The 21,592-nt window shown below is 43.4% G+C and overlaps 1 protein-coding gene across 1 annotated transcript in view; it reads left to right on the top strand.

Annotated features, from left to right (window-relative positions):
* The window catches only part of magi2b (membrane associated guanylate kinase, WW and PDZ domain containing 2b), a gene marked incomplete at both ends in the record, with an annotated part of 91,941 nt that extends 75,242 nt beyond the window's left edge, over nt 1-16,699 (top strand). Inside the window, 6 exons of the mRNA XM_080842082.1 lie at nt 9,308-9,671; nt 11,657-11,849; nt 13,691-13,834; nt 15,709-15,847; nt 16,376-16,464; nt 16,643-16,699. Of these exons, the coding sequence (XP_080698208.1) occupies nt 9,308-9,671; nt 11,657-11,849; nt 13,691-13,834; nt 15,709-15,847; nt 16,376-16,464; nt 16,643-16,699 (986 nt within the window). The remainder of the gene's footprint in view (nt 1-9,307; nt 9,672-11,656; nt 11,850-13,690; nt 13,835-15,708; nt 15,848-16,375; nt 16,465-16,642) is intronic.
* Between the last annotated feature and the right edge of the window lie 4,893 nt (nt 16,700-21,592).

Here is a 21,592-nt window from a genome sequence, read left to right as displayed (position 1 = left end):
CACTAGACTGGTTGCAAAACCATAGAACCTAACTCACAACTACGGCTTCACACCATATCAGTGTACAGCAGCCATATCCACAAACTATACTTCCTTAAATTCCCACTCAGAATAAGGCATAAAACAAACTTTCTTTTCTATTTTTGCCAGAAACCTTATCCTTCAAGATAAAACACTTTTCTTGGAATTAGAAAATATCTTCTTATTTCACTTAATTCTTGCTCATCCTGGCTCATCACTCTGAGTTATATCCCTGAATATTTAAGGCCTTGCCCTGAAAACAGGTCTTTATAGCAACACACTAGACAGACTGTGTTACAGAGTGGAACCTGCAGCATCCCAAGGAGGGGGGAGTAATCAAGCGCTTTCATTGCTCACAAATTTGGAAGACACACACACAGATTTAAAACACCGATACATTTTATATAACCTTCTTGGCTATTTCAAGAAGAAAACCCAAGCTAAATCATTGAGCATGGGTATAACGCAATGTATCGAACTGTGTTGATGCTAAAAACACATTTACTGATGTGACTTTTTAGCAACCCAAGCTAGATAGCCCTAACACCAATAATTAGCTTATGGCCAGGGTTTCTCTCTCTTTCTCTCAGTTCGATAAAGTTCGATAAAGATAGATTTGCTTTATTGACACGACAATAAGAAACAGTATGCCAAAGCACACTGGTGGAATAAAACGTCTCGGTTACTTACGTAACCTCGGTTCCTTTAGTGGAACCGCAGACATTACCAGATGGGAAGTGACGTAGTCACGCATCCAATTTCGAAACACTATTCATTCACGCCTGGAAGGCTGAGACACGTCAATCATCTCCTGAGCCCGCCCCCTCAGGAGTGCATAAAAAGCCACACCTGACGTGTCTTCCTCCTCTTGGACAATTTGAGCGTAACAAAAGAACACACCCACTCCAAGAAGAATGGACACTGTACACGCAACCTTGGTAATGTCTGCGGTTCCACTAAAGGAACCGAGGTTACGTAAGTAACCGAGACGTTCCTTGTCGTAGAACACTACGACATTACCAGATGGGAACCGTATCCCTTCACGCGTGAAAAATACAGTGTCAATAAACCTTAGCCAGCTCCTCGTACTTCTGACCTCCCAAGAGGTTCTCACGACAGCTGGCGGTTAACATCACGGGGCAATCCCTTCTTTACATAGGCTACAAGATCTCTGATCACCAGCCTACGGGATTCCCCCTTAAATCAGTTAATTTGCATTTATCATATAAAAGCTGATGAACACATACATTACTATGCCTTCCTTTCACGTAGCCAGAGTGATCTCCGATCACCTGCCTACATGAGTCTCTCATATAACGGTTAATCTGCATTAGTATAAAAGCTAATGAACACATACGTTATCAATAACCTTCTCACACAGACTAAGCGATTTCCAATCGTCTGTCTACATGATTTCCCCATACATCGGAACTTCAGCATTAAACGTGTAAAAGCTGGCAACCGTTCATAATAATAACCATTCACAGGCTCTGGGGAGCTAATGAATTATCAGCGTGTAAGACTTCTTGCAAGAAAGAAGGAGTAGCCACATCTCACATATAGAATCTAACGAAAGTGTGGCGAGAATTCCAACTCGCAGCCTTACAAATATCCTCGACTGAGACGCCTTTCAATAAGGCCCAAGAGGAAGAGACTCCCCGAGTAGAGTGCGCACGCAACCTTACCGGCGGCTCTAAAGATAAACTCTTATAAGACAAAACAATAGCCTCCACAATCCAACGGGAAAGGCTAGGTTTTGAAAGAGTTCTGCCCCTCGCGTGTGCTCCAAAGCATACGAATAGTTGGTCAGATTTCCTGAAAGCACTGGTGCGTTCTATATAACAGCGGAGAGCGCGCACAGAGCACAGCTTATTCAAGCGCTCCTCCTCCGCCGAAGCAAAAGGGGGAGGCGAAAATACTGCCAACTCAATTACCTGATTGCGAAATGGAGTTGACACCACCTTAGGCGTGTAAGCGGCATTCGGACGCATAACCACTTTGTCACCAGCAATCGCGAACTGTAGGCACGATGCGCTGACTGACAGAGCTCGCAAGTCACCCACACGTTTTGCTGACACCAAGCCAACAACAGCGCGGTTTTAAATTAAACAAGTTTCATGTCTACTGTCTCAAGGGGCTCGAATGGAGGACCTGTGAGAGCGCGTAAAACCACCAGCAGATCCCATGAGGGTACTAAGTGCCTTTCGGGCACTCTGAGACGCCTAACGCCAGCCATAAAGCGTGACGTTAAAGGGTGATTACCTGGAGTTTTACCATTAATGCCTGCATGGCAGGCCGAAATAGCCGCAAGGTAAACTTTGAGAGTGGAAGCCGCCTTCCCCTTGTCAGAAAACACTGCAGGAATTCTAAGATGACGCTCAGAGCGCAGTTGACAGGGTCGCACTGCCGCGCGACACACCATAGATCAAATCTGCGCCACTAAAGCGTATAGAGGGATCGTGTCGACAGAGCCCGAGCACTCTGTATTGTGGGCACCACTGCATCAGACAGCCCCGAAGCTATGAGCCTGCTCCTTTCAGGTGCCAGACTCTGAGCTGCCACAGCTCCGGTCAGGGATGCCATATCGTGCCGTGCGCCTGCGTCAGGAGATCTCTCTGTAGAGGCAGCGTCCATGGAGGTTGCACTGACATCCTGTATAGATTCGCGCACCATGGTTGATTGTGCCAATGGGGGGCTATTAATATTAATTCTCTGCCCTCATCCCTTATCCTGCTCAGCACTAGGGATGGGTATCGTTTGGGTTTTTTCCGATACCGGTACATAACCGATACTTTTAAAACGATACCGGTGCCTAAACGGTGCCAGAACCGATACTTTTTTTTTTTTTTTAATTAAAGACATTAGGCTTATTTATTGCCAAGGCAAATAGTTTTCTTTAAATTTAACAATATATTAACTGTTTGAGGTATACTATAAATAAAAATAAATACAAAACACTTGGCTTCAAACCTTTTAACTTCAAACTATAAACAATATATTAACTTATAACAACTGTTTACAGTATACTTAAATAAATATAAATAAATACATAACAAACTCTGTACACACACTTCACACTTCAGTAATACTTTTGCAGAAATATGAGCATGTTTGCCTTCAGAGTAAAACAAATATTAATTAGTTTGCATTCATTTAAACCCACTGGTTTCGTGAATGTGTACTGCCCCTTTAAAAGTTTAGCTTCAGGGCCTCTTGAGTTCTCTCCCCCATTTAGACGCAATTTTGTTGTTGCATATGCTGCACGTCGCGTTGTTTGAATCTTTTTGTGCGAAATACAGCCACACTTTTGATCGTTTACCTTTCGACATTTTCTCCGTTATATTGATGGCTAGCTCTGTTTGTGCTTGCTCTGTGCAAGGCTGCCTGCTCTTCGCTGTCAGACTGTTGCAATGTTATTGTAGCGTCCAAGTTAGTGCTCTCTTAAGAACTCACATTGAGAAGGAATATCTTTGGATGAGACGGTAGCTCTCCGTTTAATAAAGCGTATCCAACTTCTGCTTAGAACAACCACACTGATCTTGAAACCGAAACCACACGCAAGTCAACCCATTACCATGGCAACTCCTCAACACAAATCCCGTTTCCACTAGTCCCATACGGAATGCAGCGTGAGCGACACAGGCGAGAGTCTATATTGGGAGATGGAGCAGTTTTATATGTGCCCCACGAAATCTGTTATCAACACAAAAAAGTATACAGATCGTACTCAGAAAGATCTACGCCACTAACGTTACTTCTCGTTAGCTATCGCTAGTTTTGTTAAATTATAAAAATTTTAATAAAAAAAATAAAAATAAAATTATCTGCTCAGGCACCGAAAGGAAGCACCGAAATCTGCGTTGCATTTCGGTCCGGGTAGGTATCGGTTGTATGGAACCGGTGCCGTATTGGTACCGGTTCTCGGTACCCAACCCTACTCAGCACCTGCTGAAGGAGAAATATCGGGGAAAAAGCGTAAAGACGCATGTTTGGCCATTGGTGGCCACCTAACAGGGGGTTGTCTCCCCCCAGCGAGAACCAGAGCGGGCAGCGGGCGTTCTCTCTGTTGGCAAACAGATCCACCTGAGCTCTGTGAAAACGTAGCCAGATCTGCTCGATCACCTGAGGGTGAAGACACCAGTCTGCAGCCTGTGGATTTCCCCTCGACAGCAAGTGAACTGCTCTGAGGGAACTGATGCGAGCTGCTGCCCACAAGAGCAGGCGGGATGAGAGAGAGGTGGTATTTAATATCATGCCCAGGAAGAGAGCGGACTTACTGGGAATTAGAAAGCTTTTTAGTTTGTTCACCACGAAGCCTAGGCGATGTAGGTGCAACACCACTATATGGCACTATTGTAACACTGCTTACTTTGAGTTTGAGCAAACTGAAAGCATAAAACCACTGTTAGTGTTTTGGGCCTCCCTGGCAACGCAGTGCCTGCGTGCCAGCTTGCCGAGCAGCTGTTCACACTGCACTTCGAGCTATATCATAGTCGGGGTGAAACCCGCTAACCACCCTTTATGGGAGGGGGAAAACAAGATCTAGGGCAAACCATCACATTGTTTGTTTTAAACCTGGGAGAAGTGGTCAGACTGCAGAGCATAAACCACTGTTAATGTTTTTGGGCATCTACAGCCACGTAGTGCATGTGTGCCAGCTCGCCGTGCGGCTTTTACGCCGTGCGTTGAGCTGAATCATAGGTCGGGAGTGAGCCCGCTCATAGCCAATCAGCCCCTGTCTAGATCTGTGTATGCTCCGTTATTTTGGGGAGGGAGATCAAGATCTGGGGGCACACCATCACATTGACAGAATGTGGGTAATGAGTACAGTGGTGGAAATGTTGAGGGGAAACTTACCAAGCATGACTTATGTTCGTGACATGTTATGTTTGAGCCATGGGTTATGCTTATGCAGACTGATACACTGTGCCTGACATGCATGCTGCATGTGAGCGGCAGGCAGTCTTACTGGCGGTAGGGGACCACCTCCCCTTCCTTCAAATGGCAGGTGATCAGGTGCGCTGGAACCTGTTCAGCCTTCCCCCGCTGCAGGTAGCATGCTGGAGCACGGGAAATCTGTCGCTGTCTAGAGCTGTGCCCTCTTCTGCTGGGGAGGGGGCAAGATCTGGGGAAAAAACAGCATCATGTTGCTTAAAACATGGGTGCCGTGGTGAATGCGATGAGGGGCATTCACCTACTCATGACTACTGGTGCCTGTGATATCAGGGCGCTTTGCGTGAGGAGGCTACGGCCGTTTAAGCGGCAGCCTGGCTCGCTGCTACCCGTTGGCGCAGGCGTGTACTGCACAGCTGGGAGACCACACTGTGCTCGACCTGAGGTCACACCTGCACCATGGGCAGTCTTTTTCAGTGGGGGCTGACACAGGAGGGCCACAGTAGAACTCTCCATCCAGCAGGCTCTCCGTATCCAGTCAGAAAATCCACGTCTGGGATGGGCTGGTTGGAAGCCGTGAGGGAGCTCCACCGCCTTGGGTGTGCGGTCCCCAGGTGGGAGGGAGGACTGGGGTGGCGCAGCTGGGAGCGGTTGCGGTAGTAAAAGCTACAGCAGGGCTCCCCGTCACTTGCTGCTGGAGGCGTGCACTGCTCAGCTGAGAGTGTAACTCCAGTTTGAGCAGACATCTGCTGCCTCGCATCCCTGCAGTCCCAGCACGCGAGGCATTAAGCCTGCTAAGGCACTAGAACGATAGAAACATTAGTACAGAGCGAGTTCAATAACTTTATAAACGGTGCTAACAAGCCAGCAAGCTAGACATCTCACTCAACTCTCTGAAGTTTAACTCACACTCACGCCAGTGACGGGAGTGACAGCGTATTCTATTAAATTAAATTTATATAGCGCCAACAATACAATTGCCTATGGGCGCTTTAGTATGATAGTAGGTGCTAACAAGCTAAATAGCCAACACAACTCTCTGAAGTTTAACTCGCACTCACGGTAGTGAGGGATAGAGTAGTTACATTCTTAATGGCAAGCCATCAGGCAAAGGTAAGCTAGCACGCTAGGTATCTAATTCCATTAAGCCTGAGTGAGCTAGTCCGCTATCAAGCTAAATAGCCAACTCAACTCTAACTTACTTACTAACTCTCATGAGCCAAACTCGCGGGCACACGTTAGCGCGGGAGTAGACAGAGATATTCACATTCATAGCAAGGTGAGCTAGCCCGCTAACGAGCTAGGTAGCTAACTCTATGAAGTCTCAGTGAGCTAGCCCGCTAACGAACTAATAGCTAACTTGAGTTTTAAGACTATAAGCCTTAACTCGCGGCAGTAAGCGAGATAAGGTATATAACAATTGTTTATATTCATAGCATGGCGAGCTAGCCAGCTAACGAGCTAGTTAGCTACTCTATGAAGTCTCAGTGAGCTAGCCCGCTAACAAGCTAAATAGCTAACTTGAGTTTTAAGACAGTCGTCAGGGACCGACCCATTTTGCAGGATAGTCCGTGGACTAGCCAGCTAATGAGCTAACCTGGCAGCTCTGGTCAGAGCCATGCTGTGCAGCTTTCCGAAGGGGAGTTCGGAAGGAACGCCAACTCGACGGACTGAAACGTGAAAAGGTTAGCACAAAACGACGCAGGCCGGGACGAATATTAGTACGAGTGCAAGTATCACAACGAAGATCACGTTGAGCAGCAAAGGTTAGCAAGCTAGTCCGAGGACAGCTGGTAACAGCTTAGATACAATGACTCGAGTTTCTTAGATTAAAGCCGAACTCGTAGCACTCAGAGCCAGTGATGGGTGGAACCCAATTCACCAACTACGAAGAGTATGTGGCATACGAGGATAGCAATAATTATAATAATTTGAGCGTAATAGAAAAAAGTGTTTGTCGTTACAAGTACCTTGCACCTGGAACGCGAAAATCAGAAACAGGAGGAAGACACGTCAGGTGTGGCTTTTTATGCACTCCTGAGGGGGCGGGCTCAGGAGATGATTGACGTGTCTCAGCCTTCCAGGCGTGAATGAATAGTGTTTCGAAATTGGATGCGTGATTACGTCACTTCCCATCTGGTAATGTCGTAGTGTTCTACGACAAGGAACACATACGTACATATAGGCTAAATAGGGATAAAAAAAGAAAACTAAATTGTTCTATTTTTTCACGCATGTAAAGATATACCTCTCCAGCCTAGCAATGCTGATCTCCCTTCCAAAGAAAAAAACTAAACAAAACAAAGCAAAAGATGAGCCCTGGGCAAACTTGACTTAGCCCCTGATCTTTTCAATCGCTAGAAATATATGTGTGTTAATGTATGTTTTGCACCATATGTGGGGTCCTATATGTTCTTGAATGGGCGTGTGTTAGGCCCCTCCAGCAAGATTTTTAGATTCCGATTCTAAGGGTTTCTGGGGGCCTTTAGCAGTGATTCAGGTTCTAAGTGTTTATGGGGTCCTCTAGCAGTGATTCAGAGGTCGTTTACATGGACCATAGTTTGTCAATCTGATACAGATAGCTAATACAGATGGCCCTTTCATTTAGACGGGCACTCTCTATCTGCACTCTCTATCCGCAACGATCGAAGTCTGGGGTAGAAAGTGAGTAGATTTGAATCGGTACGGGGGCTGGTGTTCGTCTGCACGGTTTCACGCAACCTGATGATGTCATTGCCCCACGTGATCGTTTCGCGATCTCCAACCACTATATATATAACTTGTTCTCCCTCAAAATCTCACTCATGGTGGGCCTCGAATTCACTAACATTAACCCAGCCTTCTGATTTTTGATTAGCCTCCTATCTTGATCTAATTCTTCTTATTCAGACGTAACATAACTTTCATGACCACAAATATAAATGTGCCAGCGATTTAATTTGCTTTTTTATTCATAAATGTATGTAAAATGGTCGGAGCAAAGCCTCATGGGAAATGGGATGACAGACATGTCATGTTGTACTGTTCCAAACTCTTAATTATCAATAGAAAAAATTATTCATTTACGCATATCCTTTAGTCTGACCACTGATTTTATTAACCATCATAATGTAATGGTGTTAATTGGAGCTTGAATGTCTTGTGTAATGTGTTTATCCTCATGCTGTTTAGTCTCTTCTTCTAGGTTTTTCACGTTTTTTCAGTTGTGTAAATAAAGCGCTAAAGCGCCACCCACAGGCGTGGGGTATGTACTACAGCCCGTTCAACACAATCTGGTGGCTCCGTTTTTACGCAAATCTCTCGTTACCAGGCTCTGTCTTTACTAAATTAAAAGATTCGATAGGTGTGAAAAATGAACCACATTCAGTGAATCTAGGCTCCGTGTGCATATAGCCTCAGGTTCTAAGGGTTTCTGGGGGCTTCTTGCAGTGATTCAGGTTCTAAGGGTTTCTGGGGGCCTCTAGCAGTGATTCAGGTTCTAAGGGTTTCTGGGGGCCTCTAGCAGTGATCAGTGATTCAGGTTTGGACTGCTCTATAAAAGTCTAGTTCAGTCATATTTTATAGCCTACTTAATTGTTTTGCGGTTAAATATACATTTTTAATTAAATATCAGATTGGATATGTTGTGGATGCTATAATTATACAGATTATGTCTCTATAACATTTTATTGTGCCTGGCAATCGAACAGGGAAAAAAAAAACGACAGGGATATTTTTTTTCATTTCACAAATAGTACATAAAATAAATGTGATTTAAATAACACTACGCTAAGCAAGCCTGCCTGGTTGTGAAAGGTCAGGCTGGGTCAGTGGCAAGGCATGCTGGGCCAGGAACAAGACAGACAGACAGACAGACACAGCTACTGCCTACACTAATATACCTTATTACATCAGGTGTTGATGTGGTGTGACTCCAGTCTACAGATATTAAATATGTCAGGTAAGCACTGGGTGGTTGGACTGTGAGGTGCTTCTTGCTGTGTGTGCCAAAGAGTTGGAGGCTCCCAGGGGCCCATGATGTCATAATCGTCCATGCTCATTCTCTCACTTTGTGCTGCGGTCATATTCTGCACCGCACTACACTGCGTTTAGTCTTAAATGCATTTCTAAATGTATACCGGTATATACATTAATCATTTCATATGCATTTGCATTTGCTTCACAATGGTGAGGGAATTATGTAGCTGTTTAGTTATTTCAATAGCAGTGCGTTGTCTGTCTGTGTTTGCATATTCCTTCCTGTGTTCTGTGAGAAACCAAGTTTATTCTGGTGGTTTAGACTAATATCATACGTGAATATGTGTCTCCTGGATTCAGAAGACTAGTCTCATCTTCTAGGCTAGAGCAGTGTGGTTATTCTTTGATCAGCATTACAGTTCTTTATTTCTGACAGAAGGAAATGGACCGCACTCTGGACCCACGTCAGAGAAGCAGAGCCCTATGGCCCAGAAGCACAGTCCACAGTCCCAGTCCAGCCCAGCGGCACATCAGAGTCCCTCCAGCATGCAGCAGCCCCTAGCGACCAGCCAGCCCAGCCCACTGGTCACAGATGCCAGCCCCACCTTGGCTCAGAGCAGCCCAATGGTGACAACGCAGCCCAGTCCACCTGCACCTCAGCCCAGCATGGAGGTCCTCCAGCCCACACCCACAGCCCCCCATCCTGTCCCTGTGGGGGACCCCTGCCTCCCCATGGCTGCTCCTAGCCAGATCACCTCAGTGACACTTCCCCCACCACAGTTATACCTCCATGACAGCAGGTATTACTAGCTCAAAGTCAGATGTCAAATGTTCCTGGGTTCTGTTGAAGCCACTCTCACTTTGTTTGGTCACAGACCTGAGTTCTCATACCAGTTCTGGAATCACTTTTGAATCATTCTGTGTGGATTCACCAAGTACCTAACCATCGCAGAATGTACTGTGTGTGTTTATCTGTATTATAATAAAAATATGCAAACAACTCCCCTTAATCTTTCCACTAGATGTGGGAGCGATTGGCCTCAAGGCCGATGAGGTTGATGTTGGGACTCAATGTAGACATTCATCCCAACAGAGAGTGGCAAGCCATACTGTATGCTAATGTGCCGCCGGGAAAAATACACGTACTTAACCACACTTGAATTTGTGGTCCACTGCATGAAGAGCCAGTTTACCCTTATTCAGAACATCTAGTGTGCTCTCCAACTCAGTGCTACAATACTCACACTGTCAGCTGGGGGCATTCCATTCCATATGTGAAATGTCTGCATAACTGCCAAGTCTCAGTCTTAAAGTTTGGTTTGTTCTTCCTCAGGCTTTATTAATGTTGACTCACTGAACAATGCTTGCACAGTGTCAGCTGTCTGTTAACTGTAGGTGTGTTTGCTGTTGAACCTTGTCCTTGTATCCATATCCTTATCTTGAAGATACCTATGGGTGCAAGCCTCGCAAGGAGGGAGATAGACTGGTGTCCATCCACGTTGTCTGATGTGTGGGGACAGTTCATTGTACCAGGTGTCTCTATATCGTCACCAGAAATGAACACAAGTGAAGCATTAACAGTTTTTTTTTCAGTCATCATCATGTTCAGTTTGGAGTTTGGGTGGCAGGGTGGTTACTGCTGTCAGTTATGGTATTCAGTGTGCTTTGATTGAAAGTGTTTAGTTTAATAACCCACAAGGCCTGGGGCCATCCAACGCTCCTTGTGCCAAAGAGCTTCAGCTGGGTTGTGTAACATCACTTAACTCCTCCTCGTTAATTATTTACCTGTGGATATCTCGTCCATAATGCATGGGACTAAGCCTGAAGGTGACATGTTCCACTCAGATGTTAGGCCTCAGGAGGCTCAGCTTTGATTCATACATCTTTGAAAGGATGACAGTGGTAGATCACACACAGGATGAGATTAAGTGAGCATTGCCCACCTTCTGTGACTTGCCAAAATGGCTTGCCATAGTTCTATCTAAAAGAGGACGGTCCACTTGTGCAGTATATGTTAAGGGGAGGTGCAGCCAGCGCTGTCTGTATTAATGACACTAGAGCGACCCTCTGAATGTCTGGAGCTGTCATTGCAACATAAAATGTGTAGCCAGAGAGCAGTCAGATGACTTGGAATTTCCAACAGAGTATTTTCCTGGAATGACAGTTCTAACAAATTCAGCTATAAAAAGTTAAAAATAGATTCCTCTCATATTAACACTCAAGATGGAAGACATATTGTTGTTAGGAATCGCTGAGTTACTCTTCCTATTATTGCCAACTGTTTTCTTTTTTTCTAGCAGTAGCTGCAGCAACTAGTTCAGTCTAAATCTGATCTTTCCAAAAAAGTGTTTTGTTGAAAATTCTTACAGAAGACAATGTGGATGTCATTTATACTCAGAAGGGTGAAAGTACATATCAAGTGGCTATACACATAATTACAAAAGTGCAGACTTTTTGACAGCTAGGCCTCCAGAAATCTGTCTTTTGGCATCCTTGAGTACAGCACAACAAAAGGACAGAATGTTTTTCAGCCTTGGGGTTAAGTTGAAATACTCTATTGGTAATTGCTGATGACTTTATATTACATGAATGTATTGTAAGACTAAAAACATCTGAATTTCTTTGATTACCATAAATTATGCCATTATGCAAAGTTATGTCAAATATAATGTATTTTACTCTGTACACTAGATAAGACTCCAACAAGAATCCACTGATTAGTTTGTCACGGTGTTGGCAGTCCTCTGACAGGAATACTGGTCCTGTGATTCTCCGGTATTTACAGGTCAGAGGTGAAGGCGCGACAAGATGTGAAACCTGATATATGTCAGCCGCCATACACAGACTACCGTCAGCCTCCAGTGGACTACAGACACCCTCCAGTGGCTGACTACCGCCAGCCCCCAACACTGGACTACCGCCACCCCCCGCCTCTCATCGACTACAGGCAACACGCAGTCCCTGACTACAGGCCACAGGTACAACTACCAGCAGTCCCTGACTACAGACCACAGGTAAAACTACCAGCCAAACTACCATGTATCACTGAATTTGTTAATTAAATGGTGTCAGATCTTTAGTGTTGGTTAGGGGATGCAAACAGTCTTGAAACTTAGAGATACAACAATAATATCATTCCAGGGGCCGTATTCACAAAGCATTTTATCTTACCACTAAGAGTGCTCCTAACTCGCGCTAAAACCTTTTACGTAGGAGTAATTTCTTAAAAGTGATTCACAACGCCTCTGAGACCTACTCATACTAAGGATAATACAAACTCCTAAGCTTAAGATAAAAGCACCGTTGCTATGGATGACGTCGATTCTCATGCACGAGTTTAGAAGGGGTGAGGACGGTGATTGGTTGTTGACAGGCTCTCTCATTAAAAACTCATTCGTGACGTCCCTCTTAACAATCCCACTATATCAACTGAAAATAAGAGAATAAGCTAGGCTTCAAATTAAGTCATATTAAATAGTTATGGACAGTGCAGTTAGCAGAATGCACACGCATGATGACAAGTTTGTGCATCCAACGGGAATGACACTTTGCACGTTAAGAGAAAAAGAAAGCGATCAATATCAAATATGGCAATTGCATGTAATAATCAAGGCAGTAATAATTAAAGCACCCAGCAAACTGTTAGGCTATTATATTTCCAGCCCTTGACCACTTCAAATATCAGCACATACGGCCCTTCAAGCGAAACGAACGTGAAACGTAGCCTAAGCGAAAGCCTACTGGTCCCAGGACCAATAGCCACTGTCACCCCAGCGGCATCCAGCTGGTAAGTTCTCAAAAACCTGCTGCAGACCGCTCTCCGTTGAAATGCACGAGTCATCGGTACATCCAGGCCACGGTGGGCGAAAACGTCCTCATCTTTTGATGGGGCAATTATTGTAATGTGTGTCCCGTCACTGGACATTCCTGCGATCGCCATGGAATTTACTTTGATCTTGTGTAATTGGCGATTGTCCAAAGGCAACTGGATAAACTGTTGGATGATGTGGGGTCTACCGTGCGTTGATAGTTTGATGAATTAAACGGCTGACTGATGATTCCCAGTGTCGTCATTTGCGTTTTCCGCGAAGCCAAATAGGCTATCTTTATGTTTCCAAACATTTCACTTCGGGACACATCGTTGTTTAAAGGCGCCATTGCATCCCGCGCTAATTCTACGACAATATTAATACCTTCACTGTTTAAGCAATGTCTTTTATCAATTCCAAGTCGGCTGCAGCATTCTTACGATTTTTTGTGAATAAGTCTTAGTGACTTAGGAGTCCTCATGAGGAGTTTTAAGCTGTCTTAGACTTAGTTGCTACTTTAGGGATAAAATACTAAAATACTAAAAAATAGGAGTCCTAAATTTAAGACTGACACGCCCATTATTTTTAGGAGTTTCTCCTAAATTCGCCACTTACTTTTAGCCCTAAGATTCTTTGTGAATACGGCCCCAGGAGTCCCCATAATGTAGTAGTTTCTTTAATTATTACTGAAGTTAATGTTTCACCGTTGATTTTATCATTGGTTTAATCAAAGATTTGTAATCAATATGTGTGCAAATGGTATTTACTCTTTACTTCTATTAATTTACTTTTCAGTGAATGTCAAAATTACAATATGGAGAGTAGAAACCATCCACTCCTCATGAATGAACTTACTCACCCAGAGTGAGCTTGAAATCAACACTTGCTGAAAGATCTGAATGTTAACTTAACATTCATTTAGGACACAGTTGACAATGGGCAGCGCTGGACACTTCTTTAGCCATCATTTTGATATTCATGCCTGTGATTTGGGTTGTCTTCCCTCTCAGGACTTTGATTACTTCACTGTGGACCTAGAGAAGAGTGTGAAAGGTTTTGGCTTCAGTATTCGGGGAGGAAGAGAGTACAAAATGGACCTGTTTGTGCTGAGGCTGGCAGAAGATGGGCCTGCCATCCGCAGTGGAAGGATGAGGGTGAGTTCTTCACCCACCTTTCCGATATTCTTATGTTAGATGTCTGCAGATCCAAGGTTGGAGCAGATGTCAGAACAATAGCACACACAAAAAACACACTTAAAGGTACAGTGTGTAGTTTTTAGTGGCATCTTTTAGAAGAAATGGAATGAAGTATTCATAATTATGTTTTCATTAGTGTATACCTGTAACCAGGGTGCGATTTGTCAAAAAACCAGAGGGGGGGGATGTTTTTTTTTTTTTTATCATGAAAAAAAAACAAGCAATACATAGGCCTAATTCTCTTCGTATACATGCATCATATATGTCTATGATATGATAATCGCTGCTAGATGCTAAGTTCTTGTGCTCCCTGTCATTCACGTTGAAATACTGAAACCGAAACTGAAACTTTGAAACTGAAACGCAACTGTTTTGGACATAACTCGCTAATTCAGTGAACAAATATTTTCATATTGATTGTACATAACCTATACACGGAAATGAGCAAAGCCAGCGACTTCTGAGAATGCCGACAGTTCGGGTAAGGTGAACGTTAGTGCCAGCGATGTAAGCAAGTGTAAGAAAACCTGTCTGTTTTTTCATTGTTTTTTTAACCATTGAGGGTTATCCCCCCCATGTATGAAATTCATCCAGCTGAGGTGGGGATGTAAAAACCAGAGGGGTGGTAAATCCCCCCCATCCCCCCCATCCCCCCCGGCAAATCGCACCCTGCCTGTAACTGTGATTCATTGTGTTTTCGTAAGCTTAGAATGAGCCCTTTGTATTTGCATAGACTAGAGAATGGGCATGGCATTTGACGGCCACCGTAGGTACTCAAAGCTGCTTGAAGGGTATTCAACTGGTTGCAACCTTGCCACTAAAAACTACACACCGTACCTTTAAATGATCATGACAAAAAGGCAGAGAAACACAAAAAAGCCTGTAGCTGTGGCTGTAACAGGCTAAATCAACCGATTTTCATCTCTAGGTGATGTTGATATGCAATATATCTTCAATATTGCAGCCCCATAATATTAATAGCTGTTGTTTGATATTGTAAAATATACAGTTGTTGCCAGCGAGCCTTACAATAATATTACGGCACTGCAATCTTTTTATTACTGTTAGGACAAAGGGACACTTAATACTTAAGAAAACATATACTTAAGCTGAACATTAAAACAATAATTATTACATTATAGCTTGTTCTACTTGCAATGGGCACAACATTTATTAACATTTAGTTAACTAACTAATGGGAGAAAACACTTAGTTGTAGTGCTACAGATCTTTGCCAACCTCTATGGCTGCCCGATGTTTTAAAATGAGGTACCATTAGATTTCTTGGATCAAGCCGAGTTTAACATCAATTCTGGCATAATGGATTTTCTGACATATTGAATTGTATGAAAAACTCTAAAGAAATGTCTGTGGTGAAGCCACCAAACAAGATGTTAGGTCATATCTCATCAAAACTAATCTTGGTACATGGACTTGTGACCCCATTGTGAGGAAGCTCAAAAAGTGTTTGTCATTTCACCTTCGAGACATTGCAACTTGTCATGTCATCCTTATTGATGCATCCGCCAAATTGGATGTTATGGAAAGGTTAAAAAGGTTTTCACAGGCCAAACATTTTGTCCAATCTCCCCCCAAATTGGCACCAGACAGTTCATATTTTGGCCAACCTTTAGTCAATGGACATGAAACTTGCTTTGACTGCTTACGGACATGCTCTCGACATAATGACATCCATGGCAACTCTGGCCTGATGGTTTGCTTGACCCCCGCATTGCTGCTTGCTTCTATATTCCTAACTATTTCTGGTTTGTTTTGACAAAGACCAGTTCATGCTGATACCTAACTGCCCTTTGGTATTATCTCCTGTGCAGGTTGGAGACCAGATTATTGAGATCAACGGTGAAAGCACCAGGGACATGTGCCATGCCCGAGCCATTGAGCTGATCAAGGCTGGGTGTCGTCGCGTGCGTCTGCTGTTAAAGAGGGGCACAGGCCTAGTGCCTGAGTATGGTGGGTGCTCAGTTCCTCCCAAATATACAGCTGACAACACAAGTGGATGTGCCACCTTTTAAGACTAAACCATAGAGAATGTGTTATTGTTATGTGTTAGTACTATTGTAAATAATGTCTCTGTCCGATAACCTGTCTCACTAATTTCCATGCCTTTCTCTGGAGTTAAAATTTCTCTGGTTCTATCAGCTGTCACTTGTAGGAAACATTGAATACTTCTCTGAAGTCACTATGTAACGATCACTATGTAACGATCTTATGTAACGATCACTACATAACGATCACTATGTAGCGATCACAATGTAGCGATCACAATGTAGCGATCACAATGTAGCGATCACTATGTAGCGATCACTATGTAGCGATCACTATGTAGCGATCACTATGTAGCGATCACTATGTAACAATCTTATGTAACGATCACTATGTAACGATCACTATGTAACGATCACTATGTAACGATCACTATGAAATCCCTCCTTTTTTAACTCTAATGATAGTCCAGGGTTTTACTCCCTCTCCCTGTAGGAATGGTACCTTCCAACCTTTCCATGTGCATGAAAAGTGAAACTCTAAGCTCTCCCTATTTCTTCATAATGGGGCACTCAAAAGATACGGTTTGTGAAACATTGCATGATTTTCTCAATCTTAACATTTACCATCTAATTCCTCTTTCTCACACTTGCGCTAGACTGCACTTCATCACCGTACTGTTTGTCTATGAATATGAGAAGAACTGGTGATTATAACTGTTTATTATCTGGGCACTCACTGGTTCTGTGTTTGCCCCTTCAGACGGTGCCGCCACCTGGGATGCTGTCCATGCAACCATCCTTACCCTGCCGGAAGTAGCACCACACCAAATCCCTAGGACTCAACCCTCATCTCATTCCAGCTTGTACCCTTGACCTCTCCTCTGCAGGCAATGACATGTTCTGTGTGTGTGTGAGTGAGTGTGAGTGTGTCCATGTGTGCCTTTGAATGAGAGCGAGTGAGTGTGTGTTCCTGCGCAAGTCACGCATTGCCAACTTTTGGAGGGGTTGCTCTACTCAGGGTGGCAGGCCCACCCACAGACATCTGAGCTGCAGCTTGAGAGATGGATGCACCCACTGGCCCCCCTGCTGCAGCTTGAGAGATAGATGCACCCACAGCAACCCCTGCTGCAGCTAGAGAGATGGATGCGCCCACAGACACCTGAGCTGCAGCTTGAGAGATGGATGCACCCACAGGCCCCCCTGCTGCAGCTTGAGAGATGGATGCACCCACAGGCCCCCCTGCTGCAGCTTGAGAGATGGATGCACCCACAGCAACCCCTGCTGCAGCTTGAGAGATGGATGCACCCACAGCAACCCCTGCTGCAGCTTGAGAGATGGATGCACCCACAGCAACCCCTGCTGCAGCTTGAGAGATGGATGCACCCACAGCAACCCCTGCTGCAGCTTGAGAGTGTTTTACAGATTAGAAGGAAACAGAAGAGAAAAGAAGCTGAGCACTCTGTTTGGCGCCTTAAGTCCACACACCTGCAGACTTACTTCAGCACGGATGTTATTCAGTATGGAGTAAGCAGATTCCTGGGCCTCAGGCACGGACTGACCACAGGGGTAAACAATCCTGGGAGGGGGGCATGTTAACCCAGCGAGTGGAACAAACTCTTCTTGAAGTTATGGAGGACACAAAGAACCCCCTCCAGAGGGAGCTGAGCTGCGTTGTGGGAAGAGAAACAAAAGCAAACTGAGGCAAACTCCTGAAGTCTGACTAAATGGGATCTTGCTTTGTGCTCCTTTTGTGCAACCTAAACAAGGAAATCCTTCATTGCCGCCTCTCTCCTCAAGTTTCTGTTATGGATTGCTTTCTGTACTAGACCTTCACTCTAGCCATTTAAAAAAAAAAAAAAAAAAAGAGAGACTATATTTTCTCCAGAAAGGAGACAATACATACAGTGTAGCATGAAAGGCCAGTCAACAACCCCAGTGGACAAAATGCAAATGATGTAACAAGTGTAAGATATTTCTGTCCGCCTGTTTATGGGGGACCCATAAATGAGGCCATTGTTGCAGTTCTACACAATGAGGAGAGAGCAGTGTAGTATGTTCTACGCCATGGAGAGCAGTGTAGTATGCTAGCAGAGAATGCAGTTATATACCATGGAGAGCAGTGTAGTATGCTAGCAGAGAATGCTGTTCTACACCATGGAGAGCAGTGTAGTATGCTAGCAGAGAATGCTGTTCTACACCATGGAGAGCAGTGAAGTATGCTAGCAGAGAATGAATGTTGAATGGCGTTACAATTCCATTTTGCGATATATCAACAGCTCTGCCTTAAAGGAATTCCTCGAGTTGACCCAAGTGTTAGTACCGTAAATATCCGATATTCATAGACTTCCTGTGAATTTTTGTAAAATCACATATCATAACTGTGTGAAAAGGCAAACAAAAAAAAATGAAGGAAAGAAAATGCCACACAGATTTTTTTTATCTCTTAGGTTGTAAATTATTACATATAAATCAAGATCAGTTTAATAATCCATTTTGTTAAATCATATAGAGACTCATCTTTGATTACATATCAGAAGTCCTTGGATTAATTCAAGACTAAACTGTAAATGGGCTCTCCTGTGCTCACTTCTTGGGTTTGAGAAGGATTGTGAAGTATTGTGCTTCATGTACCACACTACTCTGTGGGCCAAAGCCACTGTTCCGAAAACTCTCAGATGGCCCCATCCAACAAGCCTCCTTAAACTTATGAACCATTTAACAGTTCTGCGTTATGTCGTAAAAAAATTGGCTACATGTAGCCAAGTGTAGGAGCTGATACCTCCTTTCTCCTTTACGTTTTATTTGTGTGTCACCTCTGAACTGTAAATGTGGTTCCTCTACAGTAGTGAGTGATCCCAGAGATGTTTTCTTTGTTGTTGTTTTCCTGTTATTCCCAAAGACCAATCAGAAAGATGAGAAAACAGAAGGAAGTGAAGGAGTGAGGCTAGGTGCAAGCATTGAGCTCAGAGAAGCACTTGACAGAGCAGAGTGCCTTAGGAGCCAGATCTAGTGCAGATAAGAGTCTTGAGGACCCACTGCAGAGGCGTCACTCAAGAGCTGCCACGGGCCAACTACAACACAAGGTAACATTGAAGCAACAGGACCATTCTCACTCACATCTAGGAACACTCACTCACATTCGGAACCATACTCACTCACATTCAGAACCAAACTCACTCACATTCAGGAACATACTCACATTCAGAACCATACTCACTGACATTCAGAACCATACTCACTCACATTCAGGACCATACTCACTCACATTCAGGACCATACTCACTCACATTCAGGACCATACTCACTCACATTCAGGAACATACTCAATCGCATTCAGGAACATACTCACTCACATTCAGAACCATACTCACTCACATTCAGAACCATACTCACTCACATTCAGAATAATACTCACTCACATTGAGAACCATACTCACTCACATTCAGAACCATACTCACATTCAGAACCATACTCACTCACATTCAGGAACATACTCACTCACATTTAGAACCATACTTACTCACATTCAGAACCATACTCACTCACATTCAGGAACATACTCACTCACATTCAGGAACATACTCACTCAGCGTACTTCTTCATCTTTTGATTGAAAGAAAACTAAGAATTCTTCTTAATAACAGGACACTCACTTCATGGCACCACATGTGTATCATGACAACTGAGATTAGCCACATTGGAATTTTGAATTTCCCCTACATTTAGAATAAATTCCCTTTCCTGCTTTGTTGACCGTCTTGTTACAATATTCTCCCTGTAATCCCCGGCTCAATATGTTTGAAGGTTAGGCTGTGTTAATGGAGCTACCCAATAACTTGCCAAAAGTCACATCACCCAGCAACACTGTTCTACCCTTTGCTTGAACAGAGGCCAATGAAGCTGCTGCTTGCGCTGAAAGGCTGTTCATGGTGCCTTTGGCCCCTAGGGCCCCAGTGGGTACTGTACTGACCGACACTGCTGAAGACACTGTCTAATAGATATGTGGGAGAAGCACTGTAATAGTGTATTGGGCTAAGTGAATTGCTCCATCACATTTGAACATACATAGCTTAGTAATGGCACAATGCCCAACATATGCCCACCATTAGTGTTCCTAAAGATATGAACTGAATTGGATTTTGATGGATGCTATTAGCAACACAGACACCTCTTATTTGTATTGCATTTGTTCACTGAAGGAAAGGGATTGTGTTGAGTGTTGCCATTTTTAGCATGACTAAAGGAAATCGTTGCTGCTTTACCAAGTCTGTATTGAATGATTCAGGATTCTGTTCTTCCTGAACCCTGAATTCTATTCATCACAAAAAAAGAAAGGAACACCTGCTGCTCCCCAGCAACCGTTATTCATAATCAAGGTGCCAATCATTCTGTCATTGTAGTATACAGAATTTACAGATAGTGCAAGCTGAGAAATATATATGTATTATATTTTGGTAGCTGACAAAGAGATGACATCAGTTTAAAGTAAGCTGTATTAGAATGCCAAGGATGCAGTAAACAACAAACATCCATGACAGAGTATTTACACAGAATACTTGAAAGCTATATTTTCCCTTTCAGTAAACTCCTGTTGATCCCCCAGCACAAAGACGTACAGTATACTCCAGTCATAGGTTCTTTAGATTCAGTGCAGTGTGGTAGACATATGCTCGTTATTGCTGTTTACAAGGGACAGAGAAAAGCATATATTGCACAGCTCATAGCTTTTACTGTTGAAGCTGTTTCCTGCCTGCTGTGAAAAGTTTTTTATTCTGAGAAAATATTGAATCTGTGAAAGATGGCACGCTCATGAGCCCCCACTCAGATCGATATTACTGTGTAGTGTTAGATGTATTTAACTTGTACAGCTGTATTCCTATAAATATGATTTAATGTATTACTGATAGTTTCAAACACTAAGTGAGCAAATATTTTTATGAAATGCTACAGTGTGGATATACATTTTTGCTAAGATCTTGTTTACTGTATGATATTCTGAAATACTGTCAAATAAACTCTTGACCTGGTGTAAAGTATTCATTTTATATTCTCCACCATAATTATGTGTCCAGTTGTCTGAAGTGTGAGAAAACAGGTAAGATGGTGAAAGGGAATTTATTGAGTTAGAATATGTCATTGTTACACAATGAAATTCTTAAGGGAAAGGTTAGACATCTATGTTATCAGCTGCTCATCAAGTTCATTGAATTCTGAAACCATCTTGTGGTTATTTTTGTAATGAACTTCAATAAAGGTCACTTATTGTGCTTTGAAAACTATGTGTCTGTTTAATGTCATTTTGCATGTTTTTCTAAATTAAATGTGATATTGTAGATTAAAAGTGCCGTCTGCAAAAGGTTATCAATATTTTCACTCAACAGAGTCAGATCACACCTCTTCCTTCCAAGCAATGTGTCGACTGGCTGGAATTGTTTCTGGGTCTGATCGACTATATTTCTTATTTACAGAGACAGGACACAAACATGTTGTTAAGTGCACAGACCCAATGGACAGCTTGAGTTCCGAATAGAGTTGAACAGACAGCTGAATCTTGATGTACATGTGTGCTTGTGGTAAAAAGACCACGACGGTGACTAGCACTTGAATGTTTATTTACAATAAAAATAGAAACAATTTTAAATGCTTCGTCTTCTTTGTCGAAAATTAGGACACATCTGGGGCCGTATTCACAAAGCCTTTTATCCTACC

Source organism: Sprattus sprattus (assembly GCF_963457725.1).
Source record: "Sprattus sprattus genome assembly, chromosome: 7".
NCBI lineage: Eukaryota > Metazoa > Chordata > Actinopteri > Clupeiformes > Clupeidae > Sprattus > Sprattus sprattus.
The sequence above is the reverse complement of the archived record's forward strand: the minus strand, read 5'-3'. Positions and strand labels throughout refer to the sequence as shown.